This window comes from Rutidosis leptorrhynchoides, chromosome 1 (genome assembly GCF_046630445.1).
Source record: "Rutidosis leptorrhynchoides isolate AG116_Rl617_1_P2 chromosome 1, CSIRO_AGI_Rlap_v1, whole genome shotgun sequence".
Taxonomy (NCBI): domain Eukaryota; kingdom Viridiplantae; phylum Streptophyta; class Magnoliopsida; order Asterales; family Asteraceae; genus Rutidosis; species Rutidosis leptorrhynchoides.
Window position 1 is genome coordinate 75,667,101 of NC_092333.1, and position 27,121 is coordinate 75,694,221.

The 27,121-nt window shown below is 30.6% G+C and overlaps 2 protein-coding genes across 2 annotated transcripts; both read left to right on the forward strand.

Annotated features, from left to right (window-relative positions):
- Positions 1–2,390: 2,390 nt before the first annotated feature.
- LOC139885684 (uncharacterized) lies at positions 2,391–5,219 on the forward strand. Its single transcript, XM_071869440.1, has 4 exons — positions 2,391–3,124; positions 3,182–3,424; positions 3,608–4,863; positions 4,957–5,219. The coding sequence occupies exons 1-4, from the start codon at positions 2,391–2,393 to the stop codon at positions 5,217–5,219; spliced, it is 2,496 nt and encodes an 831-aa protein (XP_071725541.1).
- A 21,270-nt stretch (positions 5,220–26,489) lies between these two features.
- LOC139885693 (uncharacterized) lies at positions 26,490–26,873 on the forward strand. Its single transcript, XM_071869452.1, has one exon. It carries the CDS (start codon positions 26,490–26,492, stop codon positions 26,871–26,873), a length of 384 nt encoding a protein of 127 aa, XP_071725553.1.
- Positions 26,874–27,121: the final 248 nt, after the last annotated feature.

Consider the following 27,121-nt stretch of genomic DNA (forward strand, 5'->3'; position numbering starts at 1 on the left):
ATCATTTCTCTCATCTAATTCGTTTACAGTAAAAACATTTTTATGTCAGAGTATTACTTTGTGTGATCCTTGCCTAGTTATATAACGCATCAAATGTCTTCGACTTAATAATTTTTTTATTTTATTTTATTATATATATATATATATATATATTTTTTTTTTTTAAATACGAAAGAGTTTATGGAATTAGACGATATAACCACATTAATATGTAAGTTTACAAATTAACCTAACATAAAGCTAATAATATTGTTATCTTAACTGACCACTTAATGAACAATATCATAAAAATTTGACAATTCCCTCAAAGTTGTTTTTATTCAACATTACAGCCATTTCGGACATTTGTAACCTTGATCAACCACTGTAATTTTGATTAATAAAACATAGTAGATATTGTTATTATAAGGGGGACTACTATACATCCACTGTTAGCAAAAACTATGTCTCTAAAACTCTCTCCATCCGTACATCACCTGCACCCAAACGTTCACCCAAAATTCAAACCCTCATTCCCCAATTCAATCCCACTAAACAAAATTCCTCAGTTCGTTCCTACCCAAAATCAATCCAAAATTCATGACTACCCCCAAAAATCGACCCTGTTTTTAGGAGGTCTTTCTAAATTCACTACTCAGGATACCATCAATTTTAATTTCTGCAGTTTTGGAGTTATCGAAGGTATTTCCTGGAAACAGGATCGTAATTTCGCTTTTATAAAATTTCAAAACTTAAATCAAGCAGCAAGGGCGTTACAAGAGATGAAAGGTAAGTTCATTAATGGCCGGTTTATCTTTGTGGGTTATGTCAAAAAAGATATGAGCACAAAAATTGCCCCTTCGTGGGCATCTAAGAGAACCCAACAAGCAAAACATATCCCAACTGTAAATGTCCAGCAGAAGGAGTTTAGGAAGCAATCAAGTTTGTCAATTCCGGTTATTAACTTGTCAATTAATCAGGAAGTAACAGACGAGCTACATTTGACGGCCCTTGTTGTTGATAATGTACCAATCAAAGCTTTAAAATTGTTTAATTGGCTAAAGAATAGAGAAATAGCCATTCGGTCGGTTTCTACATGGGGTCCATATGGTTATATTGTATGTTGTAAAGATGAAGCAAGTTACAAAAGTATGACAAGGGGGCCTTCGAGTAATGAATTAGAATTTCTTGAGGTCATTCCTTTGAAAGATTACAAGAATAAGTTCTCTAGAATCACAAAGCTTGCAATTAAAGGTATTCCTTTTAACTGTTGTTCCCCTAATTGTACTATTGAAGCTGCTAGAACCTTTGGAAGGGTGTTACATGTCGATACCTTGTCTCATAACCTTCAACGACCGGATGTGTTACAAGCCGTTGTTGAAACTGAAGAACCAGGCCTTATTAACCAATATGTTCAGCCCCTTTTGAATAATGTTCCTATTGGCAAAGTCTGGGTAGAAGAGGTTATTGAAGAGGATTACATGGAAACTGTTAATGAGGTTATTGTTGAGGAGTACAATAGGATGCTTTTTGAGGGGGTGGACATCCCTAAACCTCATAATTCTGATGAGCAGGTTAAAATTCCGGTACCGGAGGTACAACGGGCGGTCAACGTTAGTCAACTGGAGGAAGGGGAGTTAGATGTTAATAATTTGAATTTTCAGACTCCTCAAAAACCAAACGCTCCAAAATCGGTTACTTTCCAAAAGGTAATTCATAATTCCTTGGAAAAAGTTTCCAAAGCTGTTAAAGATCATAAGGTTAAGCAAAGTGATTTCAAAAGTACAGAGAGAGAGAGAGAAAAATTTCCCTTTTCAAGGCAAAAAGCATTGGACAAGTTCATGACAAGGTGTCAAAAGGTGATAAGTCTCTGTCAACCCCCAACTCTCCTTTGAAATGTGGCCCCTTCAATCTTAACCTTAATGACTATCCTACCCTCATCTTATCCCAAAAAAAATTGAATGCTTCAACCTCTGTTGTCAATTCCCTTTTTCCTCTTGCTACTGCTACTGAGCAATCCTTTTTATCAAAGTTGACTTCTTCCAATTCTTATCAAGAAGATCAATGTTTAAATTTTGGGTGTACAGACTCGTGTGAAAAATTAAAAGCTAGGTGTGAACCTTCTCTTACAACCGAAAACACTGTTGAAAATTCAAAAGGGTGTAAACCACTGGAAAAAGAGAAAAATATAGTAAATGATTGGGTTGAACAAATTAATAATCTTTATAATGCTTTCGATACCGAGAATGAAATCAACCATGTCGTGGTGGATGGCAATTCTGTGAATGAGGGCAAAATCAATCGAAAAAGGTGTGGGGAAAAAAGCTGTCTTTTAAGGAGGATTTGGCCAATTTTGGTGTTATTATGCAAGATATGAGAGAATATGACTCTCCACCCAACAAAGTGAAACCATGAGGATCGCCTCGTGGAATACCCGAGGCCTCGGTAACAAATCAAGAGGTCGAATGGCGGGTAAGTTGGTCAATCATTTTCATATTCAATTCATTGCTATTCAAGAAACTATGGTGAAGTTAGTTGCACAACCCATTCTAAATGAGATATGGAAGCATTATGCTTTCGACTCAATTCAATCGGAATCAAGTGGTCGGTCGGGAGGACTACTCTCTATGTGGAGATTAGATTTCTTCTCTTTAATCCAAGCATGGTCTCGTAAGCATTGGATCGCTACCATATTGAGGTATACTCCTAATAATCAAATCGTGCTTTTAGTTAATGTTTATGCACCTCACAACGAACAAAAGAAGAAGTTTGTTTGGTCTCAACTTTCCACTATCGCTAATAATTGGCCGGGCCCTTTATGTTTCTTGGGGGATTTTAATTCGGTTTGTCACCCGGATGAAAGATTACGTGAAGTTATCGACCTTAATAGCATTGCCTCTTTCAATGCTTTCATTAATCAAGCTAATATCGTTGATCAAGTTTTAACTGATGATGAGTTTACAAGGGAAGGCCCGTTTGGAAAGTTCTCTCGTATTGATAGAGTTTTTGTTAATTACAAGTGGGCAATGTTGTGGCCCGATGCAATCCTTCAATCCGATCATCGGGACCGTTCTGATCATAAACCTTTAATTTGGGCTAAAAAGTTGGCTTATTGGGGCCCGAGACCCTTTCGCTTTAACAACAGGTGGTGTGATAAACATGGTTTTTTTTGATTCTGTGAAAAGTTATGGAACGATTACAGTATGTACGGTTGGGCGGCGTTTGTTATCAACAAAAAGTTGAGATTGTTAAAAGCATATTTAAAACTTTGGAATTCCTCGAATCAAGATACGGATGTCATCAAACTAAAGTCAATTGAAGCAGAAATCAAGAGGTTAAAATCTTTTTACAAAAGTCGTGATCTCTCTCAATCGGAAATTATAGAATTGACTGCTTTAAAATTGTGCAAGAAGAAAGCTTCCATCACTATTGAATCGAAAAGGAGGTTATAGTCTCGTTTCCATTGGTTCAAGCTCGGTGATAAAAATTCGAGATTCTTCCATCTTGTTTCACGAATTCGTCAACAGTCATCTTACGTTGCAGGTATGCAAATCAATGATTCTTGGATTGATGATCCCTCTTTAATTAAAGAACATGCTGTTTCTTTTTTTGAAAAATTGTTTGACAGCCTTCCATCGATGCACGCTGTTATTGATTTGGATTGGGCCTCACTTGGCCTGGCCCAAGTACCGTTGTCTGTTTGTTCTGCTCTTGAAGGGCAGTTCTCTGTTGATGAGGTTTGTTTGGTTATTAAAGGTTTCGATGGTAATAAAACACCCGGCCCGGATGGCTTCACGTTACAATTTTTTAAGAAAGGGTGGCATTTTTTGGAGGATAATGTTATGGAGATGTTTGCTCAATTCCATGACTCACCTTCCTTTCCAAAAGGATTTAATTCATCTTTCATTGTGTTGATCCCAAAATCAAATTCGGCAAGAACCATTAATCAAATGCGTCCCATTAGTTTGATCAATGCTCCTTATAAGATTCTTGCTAAGACAATTGCTAATAGACTAAAACTAGCAATCCCATCTATTATTAGCGAGAATCAAAATGGTTTCGTTCCTTCAAGGCTTTTAACGGATGGTGTTATGGTGGTTAATGAAATTGTTCACTTGGCAAAGAGTAAAAAGATTCCTATTATCTTGATTAAGATTGATTTTTCGAAAGCTTATGATTGTGTTTCCCATGAGTTCTTATTCTTGGTTTTACATAAGATGGGGTTTGGTTCAAAGTTCATTTCTTGGATTGCTACGTGTATTTTGAACATCCAATTTTCGATTCTCTTAAATGGCTCTCCTTCTCGTGAAGGGGTAATGCACCGAGGCCTTCGCCAAGGTGACCCGTTGTCGCCTTTTTTGTTCATCATCATAACCGAAATCTTGAGTAAACTCCTCTCAAGAGATTTAGCCAATGGTTTCTTGGAAGGTTGCAAGTTTGGTAATAATTTGTCTATTAATCATTCGCAATTTGCGGATGACACGATCATTTTCGCACAACCAAATGTTCGTGAGTTAAACCGTATCAAGTTTATAATGGGTCTTTTTTTCCAATTATCCGGGCTTCAAATGAATGTTATTAAGACAACTTTATATGGTATTCATGTTTCTAAAGAAGACATGATTAATTTTTCGGCTATTTTCGAGTGCAAAGTGGGGACTTTCCCTATGGTGTACCTAGGTATCCCAATCGGTTTCAATTCTAATCGTATTGCTATGTGGGATCCTATTGTTAATAAGTTTAAAAAGAAGCTTGCCGGGTGGAAAGGTAGATGCCTTTCTTTTGGTGGTCGTTTGGTGATGGTGAATGCGGTTCTCTCTAATCTCCCTCTTCATTACATGTCGATTTATAAAGCTCCGGTGGCGGTGATCAAACAACTAGAACGTTATCGGAGAAATTTTCTTTGGGGGGGGGGGGGGGGTTGTCTTAAAAAGAAGACGTGTTTAGTTAAATGAGATACGATGTGTCTTCCTAAAGATTTGGGAGGGCTAGGTGTCACTCCCCTTCGTTTTAAAAACCTAGCAATGCTTGTTAAATGGTGGGCAAAAATCAATTTTAACAAGCCTTGTCTTTGGAAATCTATAGTGACGTCCTCTTTCGGGTCTTCTTTTGGAAGAGACCTTATGCATAGTGACTCTCCTTTATTTGTTTCTCAAATCTCTTATATTTGGAGAGATTTGAATCGATTGCAACACGATCCGTCTCTTCATCCAATTGTTGGTCCTAATGTGTGGAAATAGAAGGTAGGAAATGGTGAAAAAATCTTATTTTGGCATGATGTTTGGTTAATTGATGGTTCGTTAAAAGACACATTTCCTTCCTTATTCGAATTAAGACGTTTTCCTCTAATCAAGGTTAGTCAATGTTTTTCAGCCTTTTCTCCTCATGTACTGAAGTTTTGTGAGGGTGAATTGGGCTTTACATGTAGAGACCCGTCCTAATCCATCCGGACAAAGTCCATATCGATTATAAACGATTCACAATAGTTGATTACATCGCGAGGTACTTGACCTCTATATAATACATTTTACAAACATTGCATTCGTTTTTGAAAAGACAATCTTTCATTACATCGAAAGTTAACGGCATGCATACCGTTTCATAATATATCTAACTATAATTGACTTAATAATAATCTTGATGAACGCAACGACTCGAATGCAACGTCTTTTAAAATATGTCATGTATGACTCCAAGTAATATCTCTAAGATGAGCAAATGCGCAGCGGAAGATTTCTTTCATACCTGAGAATAAACATGCTTTCAAGTGTCAACCAAAAGGTTGGTGAGTTCATTAGTTTAACATAAATAATCATTTCATAATTTTAATAGACCACAAGATTTCATATTTCCATTTCTCATAAACATACGTCCCATGCATAGAGACAAAAATATCATTCATATGGATTGAACACCTGGTAACCGACATTCACAATATGCATATAAGAATATCCCCATCATTTCGGGATCCTCCTTCGGACATGATATAAATTTCTAAGTACTAAAGCATCCGGTACTTTGGATGGGGCTTGTTGGGCCCAATAGATCTATCTTTAGAGTTCGCGTCAATTAGGGTGTCTGTTCCCTAATTCTTAGATTACCAGACTTAATAAAAAGGGGCATATTCGATTTCGACAATTCAACCATATAATATAGTTTCAGTTACTTGTGTCTATTTCGTAAAACAGTTATAAAAATTGCGCATGTATTCTCAGCCCAAAAATATAAAAGGGTAAAAAGGCAAATGAAACTCACCTAATGTATTTTGTAGTAAAAATACATATGACAACATTAGACAAACTGAACAATGCAGGGTTGGCCTCGGATTCACGAACCTATATCATTTGTATATGTATATATTAAAATGTATAATCGTATTCGAACAAGTTTATATATTATAACTTGAATTATATATTATACTTATTTAGTTTGTGTATATAATTAATATGTTTAATAACTATATATTTAGTTATATTAATATATCTATATATATATATATATGATTTGCATTATATATATAAAAAATCATTAGTTTGTTATATATATGTATTTATATAAATATTGTTATTACGTTTGATATGTAGGTATATAAACTATTAATATAATTATAATATATGTATTAAGTATAAAATAGTTATTTGTATCAAAATAATAGTTTTGATAATAATGATTTACTAATAATAATAACTTTCTTAATATCGATATTACTAATAATAATAACAATATTGTTAAAATTGATACTTATGTTAATAATGACAACAGTAAAACTAATAATTATAAAAATGATATTAATACTAATATTAGTGAAAGATAAAAATAACTTGTGTTGTTTTATATAATGACGATAATAACAATCCTAATCGTAACCATAATAACAATGGTTATACTTATAATAATAATTATAATGGTGATACTAATAATTATAATGATAATACTAGTATTATTAGTAATACTTTTAATAATAATAGCACTAGTAACAAGTAACAATTTATAATCATATTTATAACCTTAATAACTATTATTAACAATCATAACAATAATAATAATTATCACAATAATAATAATAAAAAATAAAAGAGATTGTATATACCTTTATAAGCTTTGAGTAAAAAGATATGCTCCAAATGGGACTCGAACCCAAGACCTCTCGGTTGCACAAACATCATCTAACCATTACACCATTTTCAGTTTTTTTGATTTATTCCTAACATAAAATCTTATAAACCGTTCCTGTTTTACTTCCCTTTCTTCTCCATTTGATTAAACTGATGATCGACCATCTCGTGTTCTAACTCAGATTAACTAATTCGATGTTTCATAAAAGACTTGTAAACAACTAAATAAATTGGAAAGGTAGTTATTAAATAAAAAAAATAAAAAAAATGAAACAAAACAGAATCCAACAGCCTGCTCTGCTGTTCGTAGCTTTTAAAATTTTTTTTTTTTGCTTTTTGATTTCTAAAACGTTTTAGCTTTCGATTCCTTAACAAACTATATTCTAAATTACTCCTATAAACTATTGGAACCATCAATTGATCAAGAAACACTAAAACGAACTCGAATTTTAACATGAACTAATCTGTTGACTTTTTAAATAAGAACTTTGACTTCGAAATTAGAATTTGATAGAAGGAATTTGTAACGACCCGCCAAAATCGCTATTGACGCAGTACGTTATTCACCGGTTTCATTGCGAGGTATTGACCTCTATATGATACGTTTTGTAAACATTGCATTCTTTTGAAAAGACACACCATAAATGAATATCTAAATTCAAGGCTTTCGACATCTGATGATTTCTACATATAGACAATCACCGTAAATAATAGGTTACAATAATACATCCGTTGACAATACAGTCAAAATAAGATACATGGTGATGATTTTGTGAATGCAATGTTTTCTATAATAAAGCATGTATGACTCCATGCACATAGCTTGTATAATGTATAAGCAAACATCGGAAGACACCTAGAGACCTGAGAATAAACATGCTAAAAAGTGTCAACACAAAGGTTGGTGAGTTCATAGTTTTAATATTGCGCATAATCTATATATAAAGGTGGATCACAAGATTTCAGTTGTTTCATCCAGAAACGTTTATCAAAATATTCTACAAGATTGAGCACCCTGGTAACTAAACTTTAACGTATATCTAATAAGTACCCATGTTTTAACATACATGCAACCAACATGTACAATACACGCAAACCAACGTGTACAAACTTCAAATAGCATACGTCTGTTTTATAGTTCAGGCTAGGGTTTATATACCTGGAACAGACGGGGATGTCAAGCCCTATGGATCCATATACAACTATTCGCGCCCACCAGTTCTTATAACTGGCAGCTGCTAGTTACCAAAGCTAAGGGATTTTCGGTTCAAACTCGGTGTAGAATTTAGTATGTACTTGTATCCATTGCGTTTAAAATAAAGTGCATGTATTCTCAGCTCAAAAATATATATTGCAAAAGCAATTAAAAAGGGAGCAAATGAAACTCACCTGACAACTTCAGAAATAAATCACAGAGATGTGACCGAATATCGGAACGCAAGTAACCGTAGACCACAACCTAGAGAACATATGTTGGTCAATAAGTGTCTAATAAACTAGGTCGGTCCATAGGGTAAATATAGTCCTATTGCTCAAGTCTGACTCATAAATTTAGCAAAGTTTAGCAAAATTCAACAAAAGTCAACAGAAGTCAAAGTAAGTCAAATGCAAGTCAAACGCAAGTCAAACGCAGTCAACATGGTCAAAACAAATAAACAATCTCATAATATTACCCAAGTTGGTCAAATAGTCAAACTTAGGTTATCTATTTTTACTTAGAAAAAAATATTATTTACATATATGTATTTTTAGGTATTTTGCAGCTGATTCTGGGTCCCACCAACTTTGATATAATAACTTAGGTCATGAACATTGGAAAATATATCATCCCACCTTTCTATAGACAGTTTATTTGACGAAAATGGAGTTACGGTTTGAAAGTTATGGCCTCGCGAAAACAACCTCCCGAAACATAAACTGCTGATAAAATGTAAACTGCTGATAAAATGCTGTGTTCAAAATCAGCAACGATTACCCATTTTTACGCTTGTTTTAAACCTGTTTAGACTTAACAAAATCATACATATAATATATCGTTTTTAAGCATGTCGTAAATACTTTCAACACCAATTAATAGTTTTTATCCAGACTTAACTGATTTCAACTTATGAGTTCGCAAAGTAGACCCAAGATTCATTTTTGACACTTTACCAAAACTAAAAGTCAGCCCTAACATCCTGTTTTCAGGCTCGTTTTAAACTAGTTTTGACTAAACAAAATTATACATATCTTATATCATTTTGAAGCATCTCATATCTACTTTCTGACCCAATTAATAGCTTTGGCCATAACTTAATCATTTATTATTTACGAGCCTACAAAGTGAGCCCGAGAGTTATTTAGACACTTTCACTAAAATAATAAAAATTTTCCATTGACAACTCAAATTCCAAACCATAATACTTGAGCATGTAAAAATCATGTCATAAGTTTAAAAATGATATTTTAGACGTGTTACATACCTTTGATCCTCAAAATTTCGCATATTGGTCAAAGTAGACGCGTATGACTCAAATGGGTCATAAATACCCATTTTGATCAAAACATACCAAAAATCATTTTTAAAACATTATAAACTTCAAACTTACTTAAATTGATATATCGGACGTGTTCTCGGTGCCCGTTACCCATTTTGACACTTTTTGGCTTAAACGGGTTAAATGTCCAAACGGACGGTTTAAATTACATGGTTTATACATATACAAAATTACCACTTTAGAGCACCCCACACTATATGAAATAGTTAATATAAGTGTATTAAGTTCATACAAAAAGTTTCAAGTCTCAAGTATTGGTCATATTTTTTATAACCCGAAACATTTGCAAAAACACAAGTTTAAAACAAGGTTTACAGCAGCAACTTCTGTGATTTTTACAAAAATCATCGCAACTCCAAATCAGTCACCGCCAGTTGGAGATGCGGCATTTTTAAGTGGAGAATCTACCCAATTTTTCGTATAGTCTGATTTGTCCCAGAAAAACCCCAGTTACAGAATACGTTAAACTATGTTCGTGCAGTTTTCAGAAATCAAACAACATTTTTATTAACATGTACCAAACTTTGAACGAGCGTAAAAGTCTAAAGAAAATTCGAATCGACCTGATTCTTGAGTCTAATATCAGTGGTTTTTCAAGTCCAATAACCCTATGAACTTATATTATCAGTTATATGTCATTTAGCATGCCAAAAACGTTCACCTTTAATCATACAAAAACATAACTTCAATCGTTCATAACTTAAGTTCTATAAATCGAAAAGATATGATATCTAAACGAAAAGTTAATAATTTTCAAGCTCTTTTCAAATATTATCATGCCAAGAACAGATTGTAAACTCAACTTTTCCAGATTAGCAATATCAAATACGAATTTTCAAACCAAAATCAATTAATCACAATTTTTGATCTAGAAATCGAAATCGCGCAATATCTATATGAAAAATTAACTACTCTTCGATAGCAATTCAATTATGAACTTTGATTAACTGTATTTAACATGTAAGAATGAGTTCATATCAGTTCAAAGATGGGATTTTATTATAACTACTCTAATGGTCAATTAAACACCATTTCATTTGTAAATATTCAAGGACTTGAGCACTAGACACTATATCTACCCTAATATGTATCAAAAACATGAAAACTCAAAAATTAGAGTTTTTAAAACTTACCCTAATTAAGAAATTATTGCTATAGATGTGTAGAGCTCTTCGAGAGGAGTCCGAATATGTAAACAATTTTATGATCAAGTGATTTCTTGAAGGTGTTTTTGAGGAAAGAAGATCGATGAAGATGATGAATAGGAGATGGGTGTTCTTAAAAGAGAAAAATTGTGTACGTGGTTGTTTGATGAAATGAATCTGATATAGATAGATAATATAGATAAGATAGAGTCACAGGTAAATATCTATCTCAATAATAGATATCACGGGTATTAACTGTATAGTCACGGGTATAGATATATCATGGGTGTAATATTAAATAAACACGGGTTATAAATTTTTGGAGTCACGGGTTTAATAGTAAGGAAATATAGATATAATATATAGTCAATGGTAATTAACAATGGCATTTACGGGTATCCCTAAAATATATATATATTAGATATTTATTAGATTTTTATCCGTTATCTAAAACCCAATGTATTTTGCCTTAACATGTTTCTGTGATTGATAAATTTTATATTTAAAAAAAAATACATCTATGTATATTGTTCGAAACCTTTTATATTTAATTCCAGTCAATTATTAAGATTATGTTTAAATATCACTATAATATTTAAATTATATGATAGAGTAATTATAATGTTTATAAGTCATGTGTTACATAAATTATGGGAGTAGTTGGCAAGTGGGTTACGAATTTTTATATCCATTATATAATATAAAATATTATAATAATAAACTAAATTATTAGTTTGAATTATTAAACCGAATTATTAATTTGAATTATTAATTCATTTATTAGTTTGAATTATTAGTGTATAAAACTATATATCTAGAAACGTTTGTATAATACGCGTATAAATACTTGTTGAATAAAAATATAAGTATCATCATCCTATTTAATTAAAATGATTTTCAAAACTCAATTGTTATATAACCTAATTATTAAAATTAATAATCATATATTTTGTTGTCTTAAAATATATATATATATTTTTTTCGTTTTCAATAACCGTAGTGTTTTCAAAAAAAAAAATGTAACCAATATTAATAGTAGTATATTATAAAAAAAATTTACATTTAAAATTGTAGATTTTAAGTAACGGTTGTTATGTTTTTTTAACGGAAAATTCGGGTTATTACAGTACCTACCCCTTAAAGAAAATTTCGTCCCGAAATTTTGGTTAGTGCAATTAAACGGCGTTTAGGTAAACAAGTGAGGATAGAAATGTTTGTCTTGACGTAGTAAGATCGAGCATCTTGTAGTTAAGTATGAAAGTTGGGTAAAACGAGATCATATTCCTTTGGTGACGAATACCTTCGAATAAACTGCTCGGAGTGCAAGTATGATAAGACAAAGATGGGAAGGAAATCAAGTGTGACCTTAAATGATGTCACATATATAGTCAGAGTATATTCAGATGTCAGCAGAGAAAATAAATGAATCATGTAACATGATACGTGGTGAAGGTAAGGTTGATCAAGCATTACCACCATCACGTTCCATTAGAACTTCCGCATGACTTACCGTAATATAACCATGTTGATCGGGCGTCATTATATTACACTAAATCATGCTTCCATTCCAACACTACTCTAAAATATTTATGGATATAAAACAAGTGTCATTTTCCAGAATTTATAAATCGAAATGATTTCAAAAAGGGGTGTACTAAAAATAGTACGAGAATATAATATTTAATTTAATTAATAATATTGAAAGGGTAATGATGTAAGAATGTCTTTGAAACTATTGAGAATCTTCGTGAGTCAGATAAGACTTCTTCCGATTTACAATTCGAGATGTCGGGAGTTTCTGAATCGAAGCACATAAGCACATAATATAACACATATGATATCTATAAAAATATATAAGTAATAACTCACATAGGAATGTCGGGAATTTCGAAAGTCCTGAATGACACTTCCTCGTTTTTCACTAACCGGGGTGTTGAAAATGACTTGAGCAGGAGAAGGCTTGCAATCAAAAGGAGAAATACTTTCTCACCGATAGTAATAATAATATTATATTAATGTCAGAATATGCACATAATCACGTATAAGTGTAACGACACGGTTGTAGACTAGACCACTAATGTATCCAAACAGTCCAGGTCAGACACACTAATGCACCTAACTCCCTACAACCAACGCTCTGATACCACTTGTAATGACCCGTCAAAATCGCTATTGACGCAGTACGTTATTCACCGGTTTCATTGCGAGGTATTGACCTCTATATGATACGTTTTGTAAACATTGCATTCTTTTGAAAAGACACACCATAAATGAATATCTAAATTCAAGGCTTTCGACATCTGATGATTTCTACATATAGACAATCACCGTAAATAATAGGTTACAATAATACATCCGTTGACAATACAGTCAAAATAAGATACATGGTGATGATTTTGTGAATGCAAAGTTTTCTATAATAAAGCATGTATGACTCCATGCACATAGCTTTTATAACGTATAAGCAAACAGCGGAAGACTTCTAGAGACCTGAGAATAAACATTCTAAAAAGTGTCAACACAAAGGTTGGTGAGTTCATAGTTTTAATATTGCGCATAATCTATATATAAAGGTGGATCACAAGATTTCAGTTGTTTCATCCAGAAACGTTTATCAAAATATTCTACAAGATTGAGCACTCTGGTAACTAAACTTTAATGTATATCTAATAAGTACCCATGTTTTAACATACATGCAACCAACATGTACAATACACGCAAACCAACGTGTACTAACTTCAAATAGCATACGTCTGTTTTATAGTTCAGGCTAGGGTTTCTATACCTGGAACAGACGGGGATGTCAAGCCCTATGGATCCATATACAACTATTCGCGCCCACCAGTTCTTATAACTGGCAGCTACTAGTTACCAAAGCTAAGGGATTTTCGGTTCAAACTCGGTGTAGAATTTAGTATGTACTTATATCCATTGCATTTAAAATAAAGTGCATGTATTCTCAGCCCAAAAATATATATTGCAAAAGCAATTAAAAGGGGAGCAAATGAAACTCACCTGACAACTTCAGAAATAAATCACAGAGATGTGACCGAATATCGGAACGCAAGTAACCGTAGACCTCAACCTAGAGAACATATGTTGGTCAATAAGTGTCTAATAAGCTAGGTCGGTCCATAGGGTAAGTATAGTCCTATTGCTCAAGTCTGACTCATAAATTTAGCAAAGTTTAGCAAAAGTCAACAAAAGTCAACAGAAGTCAACAGAAGTCAAAGTAAGTCAAATGCAAGTCAAATGCAGTCAACATGGTCAAAACAAATAAACAATCTCATAATATTACCCAAGTTGGTCAAATAGTCAAACATAAGTCAAACTTAGGTTATCTATTTTTACTTAGAAAAAAATATTATTTACATATATGTCTTTTTTAGGTATTTTGCAGCTGATTCTGGGTCCCACCAACTTTGATATAATAACTTAGGTCATGAACATTGGAAAGTATATCATCCCACCTTTCTATAGACAGTTTATTTGACGAAAATGGAGTTACGGTTTGAAAGTTATGGCCTCGCGAAAACAGCCTCCCGAAACATAAACTGCTGATAAAATGTAAACTGCTGATAAAATGCTGTGTTCAAAATCAGCAACGATTACCCATTTTTACGCTTGTTTTATACCTGTTTAGACTTAACAAAATCATACATATAATATATGGTTTTAAAGCATGTCGTAAACACTTTCAATACCAATTAATAGTTTTTATCCAGACTTAACTGATTTCAACTTATGAGTCCGCAAAGTAGACCCAAGATTCATTTTTGACACTTTACCAAAACTAAAAGTCAGCCCCAACATCCTGTTTTCAGGCTCGTTTTAAACTAGTTTTGACTAAACAAAATCATACATATCTTATATCATTTTGAAGCCTCTCATATCTACTTTCTGACCCAATTAATAGCTTTGGCCATAACTTAATCATTTATTATTTACGAGCCTACAAAGTGAGCCCGAGAGTTATTTAGACACTTTCACTAAAATAATAAAAATTTTCCATTGACAACTCAAATTCCAAACCATAATACTTGAGCATGTAAAAATCATGTCATAAGTTTAAAAATGATATTTTAGACGTGTTACATACCTTTGATCCTCAAAATTTCGCATATTGGTCAAAGTAGACGCGTATGACTCAAATGGGTCATAAATACCCATTTTGATCAAAACATGCCAAAAATTATTTTTAAAACATTATAAACTTCAAACTTACTTAAATTGATATATCGGACGTGTCCTCGGTGCCCGTTACCCATTTTGACACTTTTTGGCTTAAACGGGTTAAATGTCCAAACGAACGGTTTAAATTACATGGTTTATACATATACAAAATTACCACTTTAGAGCACCCCACACTAAATGAAATAGTTAATATAAGTGTATTAAGTTCATACAAAAAGTTTCAAGTCTCAAGTATTGGTCATATTTTTTATAACCCGAAAAATTTGCAAAAACACAAGTTTAAAACAAGGTTTACAGCAGCAACTTCTGTGATTTTTACAAAAATCATCGCAACTCCAAATCAGTCACCGCCAATTGGAGATGCGGCGTTTTTAAGTGGAGAATCTTCCTAATTTTTCGTATAGTCTGATTTGTCCCATAAAAGCCCCAGTTACAGAATACGTTAAACTATGTTCGTGCAGTTTTCAGAAATCAAACAGCATTTTTATTAACATGTACCAAACTTTGAACGAGCGTAAAAGTCTAAAGAAAATTCGAATCGACCTGATTCTTGAGTCTAATATCAGTGGTTTTTCAAGTCCAATAACCCTATGAACTTATATTATCAGTTATATGTCATTTAGCATGCCAAAAACGTTCACCTTTAATCATACAAAAACATAACTTCAATCGTTCATAACTTAAGTTCTATAAATCGAAAAGATATGATATCTAAACGAAAAGTTAATAATTTTTCAAGCTCTTTTCAAATATTATCATGGCAAGAATAGATTGTAAACTCAACTTTTCCAGATTAGCAATATCAAATACGAATTTTCTAACCAAAATCAATTAATCACAATTTTTGATCTAGAAATCGAAATCGCGCAATATCTATATGAAAAATTAACTACTCTTCGATAGCAATTCAATTATGAACTTTGATTAACTGTATTTAACATGTAAGAATGAGTTCATATCAGTTCAAAAATGGGATTTTATTATAACTACTCTAATGGTCAATTAAACACCATTTCATTTGTAAATATTCAAGGACTTGAGCACTAGACACTATATCTACCCTAATATGTATCAAAAACATGAAAACTCAAAAATTAGAGTTTTTAAAACTTACCCTAATCAAGAAATTATTGGTATAGATGTGTAGAGCTCTTCGAGAGGAGTCCGAATATGTAAACAATTTTATGATCAAGTGATTTCTTGAAGGTGTTTTTGAGGAAGGAAGATCGATGAAGATGATGAATAGGAGATGGGTGTTCTTAAAAGAGAAAAATTGTGTACGTGGTTGTTTGATGAAATGAATCTGATATAGATAGATAATATAGATAAGATAGAGTCACAGGTAAATATCTATATCAATAATAGATATCACGGGTATTAACTGTATAGTCACGGGTATATATATATCATGGGTGTAATATTAAATAAACACGGGTTATAAATTTTTGTAGTCACGGGTTTAATAGTAAGGAAATATAGATATAATATATAGTCAAGGGTAATTAACAATGGCATTTACGGGTATCCCTAAAATATATATATATTAGATATTTATTAGATTTTTATCCGTTATCTAAAACCCAATGTATTTTGCCTTAACATGTTTCTGTGATTGATAAATTTTATATTTAAAAAAATACATCTATGTATATTGTTCGAAACCTTTTATATTTAATTCCAGTCAATTATTAAGATTATGTTTAAATATCACTATAATATTTAAATTATATGATAGAGTAATTATAATGTTTATAAGTCATGTGTTACATAAATTATGGGAGTAGTTGGCAAGTGGGTTACGAATTTTTATATCCATTATATAATATAAGATATTATAATAATAAACTAAATTATTAGTTTGAATTATTAAACCGAATTATTAATTTGAATTATTAATTCATTTATTAGTTTGAATTATTAGTGTATAAAACTATATATCTAGAAACGTTCGTATAATACGCGTATAAATACTTGTTGAATAAAAATATAAGTATCATCATCCTATTTAATTAAAATGATTTTCAAAACTCAATTGTTATATAACCTAATTATTAAAATTAATAATCATACATTTTGTTGTCTTAAAATATATATATATATTTTTTCGTTTTCAATAACCGTAGTGTTTTCAAAAAAAAAAAAAATGTAACCAATATTAATAGTAGTATATTATAAAAAAAAATTTACATATAAAATTGTAGATTTTAAGTAACGGTTGTTATGTTTTTTTAACGGAAAGTTAACGGAAAAAGTCGGGTTATTACAGAATTGGAGATCCAAACTTTGCAGAAAGATCAAGTAATATAATCCTAACAAAACCCCATTTACACTTTTTGAGTCTATTTCAAAAATCGAGCCTTTTAATTTTTCTTACACGAACAGAACAGTTTAGCTGTTCTTTCTTTTCTTTTTTTTTTTTTTAAATCGATAACTTGAAATTGTTACAGATATGTGGGATTGATAAATGAAAATGAAAGTATCGAATGAATTTCATGGAAAAAAAATAAACTACCTGATTGAAATAAATGGGATGAAGATGTCGACACAGTTCACGGACAAAACAGAAAAACAAAATAATAAATAATATCTTAACTGATTCATGATCTGTATGTAATTACACCTATATATCTGTATTTTTTTTATCTTATATCTAAATCTAATATAAGTAATTATTAAATATAATAAAAATAATACTTGTTAATATTAATTATAATAACTATCATATTATCATCACAATATTAATAATAATATTAAAGATCATAGTAATTTTTAAGTGTAATGTTAATAATACCTATAAAAATTATAACACTAATATGGATAATAACTATAATAATACTAATAATGATATTAGTTATAACAATATCAATATTATTAATGAGAATAATAATAATAATAATAACCATATAACAACTTATACATAATATATATATATATATATATATATATATATATATATATATATAACTATTTATATCTCATATTATAATTTATAATATTAATAATACAAATATTATTAATATTAACTTTAATAATAATGAAAGTGATGGTTATAATATTATTGTAACATTTTAACTTGTACTTACATATAATATACTAACTTTTCACTATATTATATAATAACGTTTATTGTATATTTAAATGTTATAATATGTTAATAACTATAAATAAAAATTACATATATAGATTCATAATAATATATGTGTAGTTACATATATATGTATATATATTCGTTTTGATATTAACTTATTTGTTCTAATTATTATTTTACATTATGGATTCACTTAACTATATTATATTTTTATTATTTCAACAAATATATATATATATATATATATATATATATATATATATATATATATATATATATATATATATATATATATATACATTCATATGTATATAGATGTTACCTGCACAAAAATATTCGTGAATCATCGAGAACAGTCGAAGGTCAAATGAATATATGAAATAGTTCAAAATTTTAAGACTCAACATAACAGACTTTGCTTATCGTGTCGGAATTATATAAAGATTAATTTTAAATTTGGTCGGAAATTCCCGGGTCATCACAGTACCTACCCGTTAAAGAAATTTCGTCTCGAAATTTGAGTGAGGTGGTCATGGCTAACAATAAAATTGTTTTCATAACGAACATTAGTTGATAAATTGAGTTTTATCATCATTGAGTAATATGGACAAAAATAATTCGATTATTCGAAGAGTACGAATGAAGCTATCATCAAAGAGTGAAATAGGAAAGTAAAGATTCATTTTAACTTTTAACAGAGTCAGGGTTGAATTCCGGAATTCAAGGGATATAAAGAAAATCTTTGAAATATAAAAGATTTGATTCTTCGACGAATAAGGAAATTAAGATCTCTATAATTAAATACGGTGATCTGCCTCGATTACTCTGTCTGATATTTCCATTATAAATTAAATTCTTCTGTTCAATTATTCTCATCATTCCTATACTTTCTTTCTTAGTTCATACATCCAAACGATTATAAAAGAAAAATGCTTAATCCAATTCTGATCCTTGTCCTCATCCTTACTATCGCAACAATCATTCTCCTTTTCCAACTTCCACCAGAGGAATCTGCTTTCTTCTACTTCGCCCTTGGGGTTATAGTACTTATAATTCTCCCGTGTCTTTATGTTGCGCTAAACATTGATATACACGGTTTGTAATTTAGGTGTTGTTATCGGGCTTTATATCTTTCCTTACATTTCAATGTCCCTATTTCTGTTTCCTATAATCATTGTCATCCACAGATAATACTCCTTCCTATTTGCTGCGATTTATACTCCAAATTTCTATTTCTTTTGGAGTTTTGTCCCTTCGTTTCTTCTTTTTACGATTGGACATCTCTTGTAATGGTCCAGAATTTGTAGATTTAAATTTTAAAATGAACAAAGTTAATGTTCTAAGAAGGAAACGGTAATAGCACAATTTGACTTGTCAAATTACCCGAATTCAAGGAAAGATAGGACTATCAAGAAAGATATGTTCTTTATATGATTATAGATTAGACAGAACGTAAGAGTCGTGTAACATGACACATGATGACGTTATGATCTGTGAATCATCACGTTCCATTTAGAAACTCAGCATGACTTACTGTAATATAATCGCGTTGATCAAGTGTCATTATATTATACTAACTCATGCGTCAGTTCCCAACATTACTTCAATAACATTCATATTTTAAACTCGAAAGTTTACAGAATATAGAAACTAACAGTTTCTATATGATGTAACACTGATAGTACGAATAGATTAATGATTTCAGATAATAATAGTTATGAAAATATATTCAGAAATATGGAGGATATTTATAATGAAAGATACGATGATATCTTGGAATTTCTAATATCGAAGGATGATGAAGAAAATTTGTCCGCAAGAGTTTAGAGTAAAGAGCAAGATATTCGCTAAAGACTTTAGCATGCATTGAATCATTTGGATTCTTTGAAGTCAAACTTATTCTTTGTAATTTGTCCACGGCTTCTTTCATAGTTTCGCATAATCCGCTTTTAGGTACTAAGTTTTCTATTGAATGTTTCCAATACTCCATTCTTTATCATCAAACTTTCGACGGTTAAGGTCGTTTACGGTAGTCTACGGTTTCTGCTGCTTCATTCAGCTTTTTCAACATTCAGAATATTGATTTGTAGACTGAGTGCTTTTCAGAATTTCAGAATGAAAGATCTTAATTCTAAGAGATAAATGTTATATGTTTACATATAACTGTTGATGTAGACATGCTGCGAGATTTCAAAATATTGATTGCTGATTCTCGGTGTTTGGTACGGCAATTCTCGTTATCTGATGCAGATAAGGTTTCGATAAATATTATGATCTTTCAGAAAGTCAAAGATCAACGAAGTTGTTGGTAAATTTACTACTAATGTGATGAGATATAAACGGTTCCCAGGTAACGATAACGAAGGGCGAACTTATATATCAAAGTTATAGTAGAGTTCATTCGAATGAAAAGTCGAAATTTATTTGCTGAAGCTGTGACAAAATTGGCTAATTTGAAAAAGAATTGCAATGTTATTTTTGGTAATAACAATGCCAAAGGAGCTAGCACAGATACGTGTTAAATGTTTACTCAGGTTTCGAGTATTTTTCAGGTGCATGACTATATGCATCAATCTTTTCTTCCGTAGATGAAGTGAGGTTAGTTCATCCTCCTGATTGAGGTGTTTCCAAGAATCATGAAAGGTTTGAACGCAGATTGTAATCGTCAGGATACAAATGAGGTTTAAGATGAAATCAAATGGCAAACTTGAAGAATTGTTTAGTTTCATATGTTATAATCAATATTTTAATCCATTTTAATTGTCCAATGTTATTAGTCCACAGTCGATAGTCCACAATTAACAGTCCAATAATTTATATATAGTTTAATATATAATATTCGAATTAATTAATACATATCGTGACCCGTGTACATGTCTCAGACTCGATCACAACTCAAAGTATATATATTATTTGAGAATCAACCTCAACCCTGTATAGAGAACTCGATCATTACTGCATATAGAGTGTCTATGGTGATTCCAAATAATATATATAGATGTGTCGATATGATATGTCAAAACTTTGTATACGTGTCCCGATATTTAAAGTGCGTAAAATAATTACAGAAAATAAATGACGATAAATATAGTGCGTAAAGTAAATAACAGAAATTAAATGACAATAAATAAAATTGCGAGAATTAAAATTGCGATAAAATAAATTGCGATAATTAAATTGCGATAAATAAAATGTAATATGGAATTAACAGTTAGCTAGGAACAGTTAGCTAGGATTTTGTTAGCGTGGTTTCTTAACAAAATTTCATATTGTCAATTAGTCTGTTACTAATCAATTTTTATTGTGTCCATTATCTCTTCATTATGCCACTTGTTGGATTCTGATAAATCAAAATCCAAATATGAAATTGAATGAAAATGGTTATTCTGCGGTGAACGGATACGTATATCTGTGGATGTAAGTAGAATAGTAAATGACCGTTGAATCAGATTCAAAGAGTGTACAGTGTATCTTATTAATGTGGAATCTAAATATTCCTCGGGTATTACCTACCCGTTAAAATATTTTCACCATTAACAGTTTGTACAATAAAACTTTTAATTACAATCTTTATGAAAACATATATACATATATTTTCATCGGACGTAATCATGGATTTAATGAGTCAATGTGATATTAAACTCACCAGATTTACAGCTAGAACTAGAGTACATAATCTCTAAAACATTAGAGATTACATATTTGCCATGAAGGACGAAGATAGTTTATGTAGAATGATTAGTAAAACGATGATTATGCTTGAAGTATAGATTGCGAGGTTGAGACGTGTAATGATGTTGTTGTTATTAGTACTGGTTTATGCTGCTGATGCTGCTGATGGTGGTACTGTTGCTGTTGGTGCTGAGGTTGGTGATGATGTTGGTATAGTAAGTATAGCTTATAGATCACGCACCATTCTTGTCAGGGTTTCTATCCTACCCTCTATCATTTCTATCCATCCACTCATCTGATTCGATATATCTTGATTATCAATTCGAAGTTCCCTAACTTCTTCTAATATTCCCCTTCGATTAGTATTCGGAACTAGAGGTTGAATATTTTCTGAGATTGCAGTAATGCGACCTTCGAGGTGGAAAACTTTAGCAAGAAGGGTGAATACAGTGTTGCGCATAGGTTCACCGGTGAGTACATTGTTTTCTCCGATGTTAGGAGGTAAGTTTGGTTCGCGGTAGGGATCGCCTTCTTCATTTCTCCATCGAGTGAGTAAGTATCGAACCCACCCCCATCTTCTCTAAAAATAAAAATAACTAAATGGTTGAGGCACTTCTGGTTCATTGACTTCGGGGTCTGCTTCAATATACATCTCGAAATCGCTTTCGGAACTAATGAAATCCAAGCTAGGTGTAGGATCCATCTCTCACGATCAGTTAAAGGGTTTTGATATGAAATGATTTTCGAATATCGACTGATATTATAATTATATATAGAATATCTATACATACTTCCAAAGATCCCGTGAATTACGGAGAAAATTAAGGTAACGTGTCAGATAAAGTCTACAGTGACAGATACGCTAAGATATGGATTTTGTCTATACAATATTCATGCAGTCAATGCAGTAAAACGTGTCTAGACTAAGAATAATGAGCAGGTAATTTCCTAAGGATGATAAGCAGATGATTTTCGACAAAAACGATAAGCAAAACTTTTGACATGCAGACACGGTCGAAGTCCAGACTTACTAATGCATCCTAATGACTATCAGTTAGACACACTAATGCAAGACCCGGTTCGCTAAGACCACCGCTCTGATACCAACTGTAGAGACCCGTCCTAATCCATCCGGAAAACGTCCATATCGATTATAAACGATTCATAACAGTTGATTACATCGCGAGGTACTTGACCTCTATATGATACATTTTACAAACATTGCATTCGTTTTTGAAAAGACAATCTTTCATTACATCAAAAGTTGACGGCAGGCATACCATTTCATAATATATCTAACTTTAATTGACTTAATAATAATCTTGATGAACGCAACGACTCGAATGCAACGTCTTTTAAAATATGTCATGTATGACTCCAAGTAATATCTCTAAGATGAGCAAATGCGCAGCGGAAGATTTATTTCATACCTGAGAATAAACATGCTTTCAAGTGTCAACCAAAAGGTTGGTGAGTTCATTAGTTTAACATAAATAATCATTTCATAATTTTAATAGACCATAAAATTTCATATTTCAATTTCTCATAAACATACGTCCCATGCATAGAGACAAAAATATCATTTATATGGATTGAACACCTGGTAACCGACATTCACAATATGCATATAAGAATATCCCCATCATTCCGGGATCGTCCTTCGGACATGATATAAATTTCGAAGTACTAAAGCATCCGGTACTTTGGATGGGGCTTGTTGGGCCCAATAGATCTATCTTTAGAGTTCGCGTCAATTAGGGTGTCTGTTCCCCAATTCTTAGATTACCAGACTTAATAAAAAGGGGCATATTCGATTTCGATAATTCAACCATATAATGTAGTTTCAGTTACTTGTGTCTATTTCGTAAAACAGTTATAAAAATTGCGCATGTATTCTCAGCCCAAAAATATAAAAGGGTAAAAAGACAAATGAAACTCACCTAATGTATTTTGTAGTAAAAATACATATAACAACATTAGACAAACTGAACAATGCAGGGTTGGCCTCGGATTCACGAACCTATATCATTTGTGTATATATATATATATATATATATATATATATATATATATATATATATATATATATATATATATATTAAAATGTATAATCGTATTCGAACAAGTTTATATATTATAACTTGAATTATATATTATACTTATTTAGTTTGTGTATATAATTAATATGTTTAATAACTATATATTTAGTTATATTAATATATCTATATGTATATGATTTGCATTATATATAAAAAAAATCATTAGTTTGTTATATATATGTAATTATATAAATATTGTTATTACGTTTGATATGTAGGTATATAAACTATTAATATAATTATAATATATCTATTAAGTATAAAATAGTTATTTGTATCAAAATAATAGTTTTGATAATAATAATTTACTAATAATAATAACTTTCTTAATATCGATATTACTAATAATAATAACAATATTGTTAAAATTGATACTTATGTTAATAATGACAACAGTAAAACTAATAATTATAAAAATGATATTAATACTAATATTAGTGAAAGATAAAAATAACTTGTGTTGTTTTATATAATGACAATAATAACAATCCTAATCGTAACCATAATAACAATGGTTATACTTATAATAATAATTATAATGGTGATACTAATAATTATAATGATAATACTAGTATTATTAGTAATACTTTTAATAATAATAGCACTAGTAACAAGTAACAATTTATAATCATATTTATAACCTTAATAACTATTATTAACAATCATAACAATAATAATAATTATCACAATAATAATAATAAAAAATAAAAGAGATTGTATATACCTTTATAAGCTTTGAGTAAAAAGATATGCTCCAAACGGGACTCGAACCCAAGACCTCTCGGTTGCACAAACATCATCTAACCATTACACCGTTTTCAATTTTTCTAATTTATTCCTAACATAAAATCTTATAAACCGTTCCTGTTTTACTTCCCTTTCTTCTCCATTTGATTAAACTGATGATCGACCATCTCGTGTTCTAACTCAGATTAACTAATTCGATGTTTCATAAAAGACTTGTAAACAACTAAATAAATTGGAAAGGTAGTTATTAAATAAAAAAAATAAAAAAAAAATGAAACAAAACAGAATCCAACAGCCTGCTCTGCTGTTCGTAGCTTAAAAAAAAAAATTTGCTTTTTGATTTCTAAAACGTTTTAGCTTTCGATTCCTTCACAAACTATATTCTAAATTACTCCTATAAACTATTGGAACCATCAATTGATCAAGAAACACTAAAACGAACTCGAATTTTAACATGAACAAATTTGTTGACTTTTTAAATAAGAACTTTGACTTCGAAATTAGAATTTGATAGAAAGAATTGGAGATCCAAACTTTGCAGAAAGATCAAGTAATATAATCCTAACAAAACCCCATTTACACTTTTTGAGTCTATTTCAAAAATCGAGCCTTTTAATTTTTCTTACACGAACAGAACAGTTTAGCTGTTCTTTCTTTTCTTTTTTTTTTTAAATCGATAACTTGAAATTGTTACAGATATGTGGGATTGATAAATGAAAATGAAAGTATCGAATGAATTTCATGGAAAAAAAATAAACTACCTGATTGAAATAAATGGGATGAAGATGTCTACACAGTTCACGGACAAAACAGAAAAACAGAATAATAAATAATATCTTAACTGATTCGTGATCTGTATGTAATTACACCTATATATCTGTATTTTTTATCTTATATCTAAATCTAATATAAGTAATTATTAAATATAATAAAAATAATACTTGTTAATATTAATTATAATAACTATCATATTATCATCACAATATTAATAACAATATTAAAGATCATAGTAATTTTTAAGTGTAATGTTAATAATACCTATAAAAATTATAACACTAATATGGATAATAACTATAATAATACTAATCACAATGATACTAATAATGATATTAGTTATAACAATATCAATATTATTAATGAGAATAATAATAATAATAACCATATAACAACTTATACATAACAAATATATATATATATATATATATATATATATATATATATATATATATATATATATATATATATATATATATATATATATATATATATATATATCTCATATTATAATTTATAATATTAATAATACAAATATTATTAATATTAACTTTAATAATAATGAAAGTGATGGTTATAATATTATTGTAACATTTTAACTTGTACTTACATATAATATACTAACTTTTCACTATATTATATAATAACGTTTATTGTATATTTAAATGTTATAATATGTTAATAACTATAAATAGAAATTACATATATAGATTCATAATAATATATGTGTATTTACATATATATGTATATATATTCGTTTTGATATTAACTTATTTGTTCTAATTATTATTTTACATTATGGATTCACTTAACTATATTATATTTTTATTATTTCAAAAAAAAAAAAAAAATATATATATATATATATATATATATATATATATATACACACACACACACACACACACACACATTCATATGTATATAGATGTTACCTGCACAAAAATATTCGTGAATCATCGAGAACAGTCGAAGTTCAAATGAATATATGAAATAGTTCAAAATTTTAAGACTAACATAACAGACTTTGCTTATCGTGTCGGAATTATATAAAGATTAAGTTTAAATTTGGTCGGAAATTCCCGGGTCATCACATTACACGCCCTCTGTCTCTTTTCAATTCATTAAAAGCAAATGAAATGGTCCTTTTATTAGCTCCTGTACAATTGAACTTAATGAGGGAAGACAGTTTGTTGTGGTCGGCTGCTCCGGATGGGGTTTACTCTGTTTCAGATGCGGTTAGAATGCTTGCTTACTCGAATTCGGTTAATCCCCCAACGTGGTCAAAAGTCGTTTGGGGTAATAATGTTTCGTCTAAGGTTATGTTATTCCATTGGCTTGCTATTCGATATTGTATACCCGTGTATGATGTTCTTATTAAGAGACATATTTTGCCTTCGTCTCATTCCAATTTGTGTGTTTGGTGTTTGGAGGAAGTCGAAACGGTCAATCATTTTTTGTTGCATTGTAAGTGGACGTTCAAGGTTTGGTCGGATCTCTTTTCATGGTGGAAGTTGGTTTAGGTAATTCCGGGTTCTATAGAAGATTTCTCTTTCGATTGGTTCCACGGGATGGGTATTAAAGCGTCCAAGTTTTGGAAGTTAATAGGTCCCGCAACTTTTTGGGCAATGTGGTTGGCTAGAAACGACTTTATTTTCAATCGGAAATTTATGTGTCGTTCGGTTTTGGTTCGCAACATCAAACTCAAGACCTTCCTTTGGGCTTCAAATTAAAAGCTTTGCAACGGGTCACAATTCTACGTTTGGGAAAA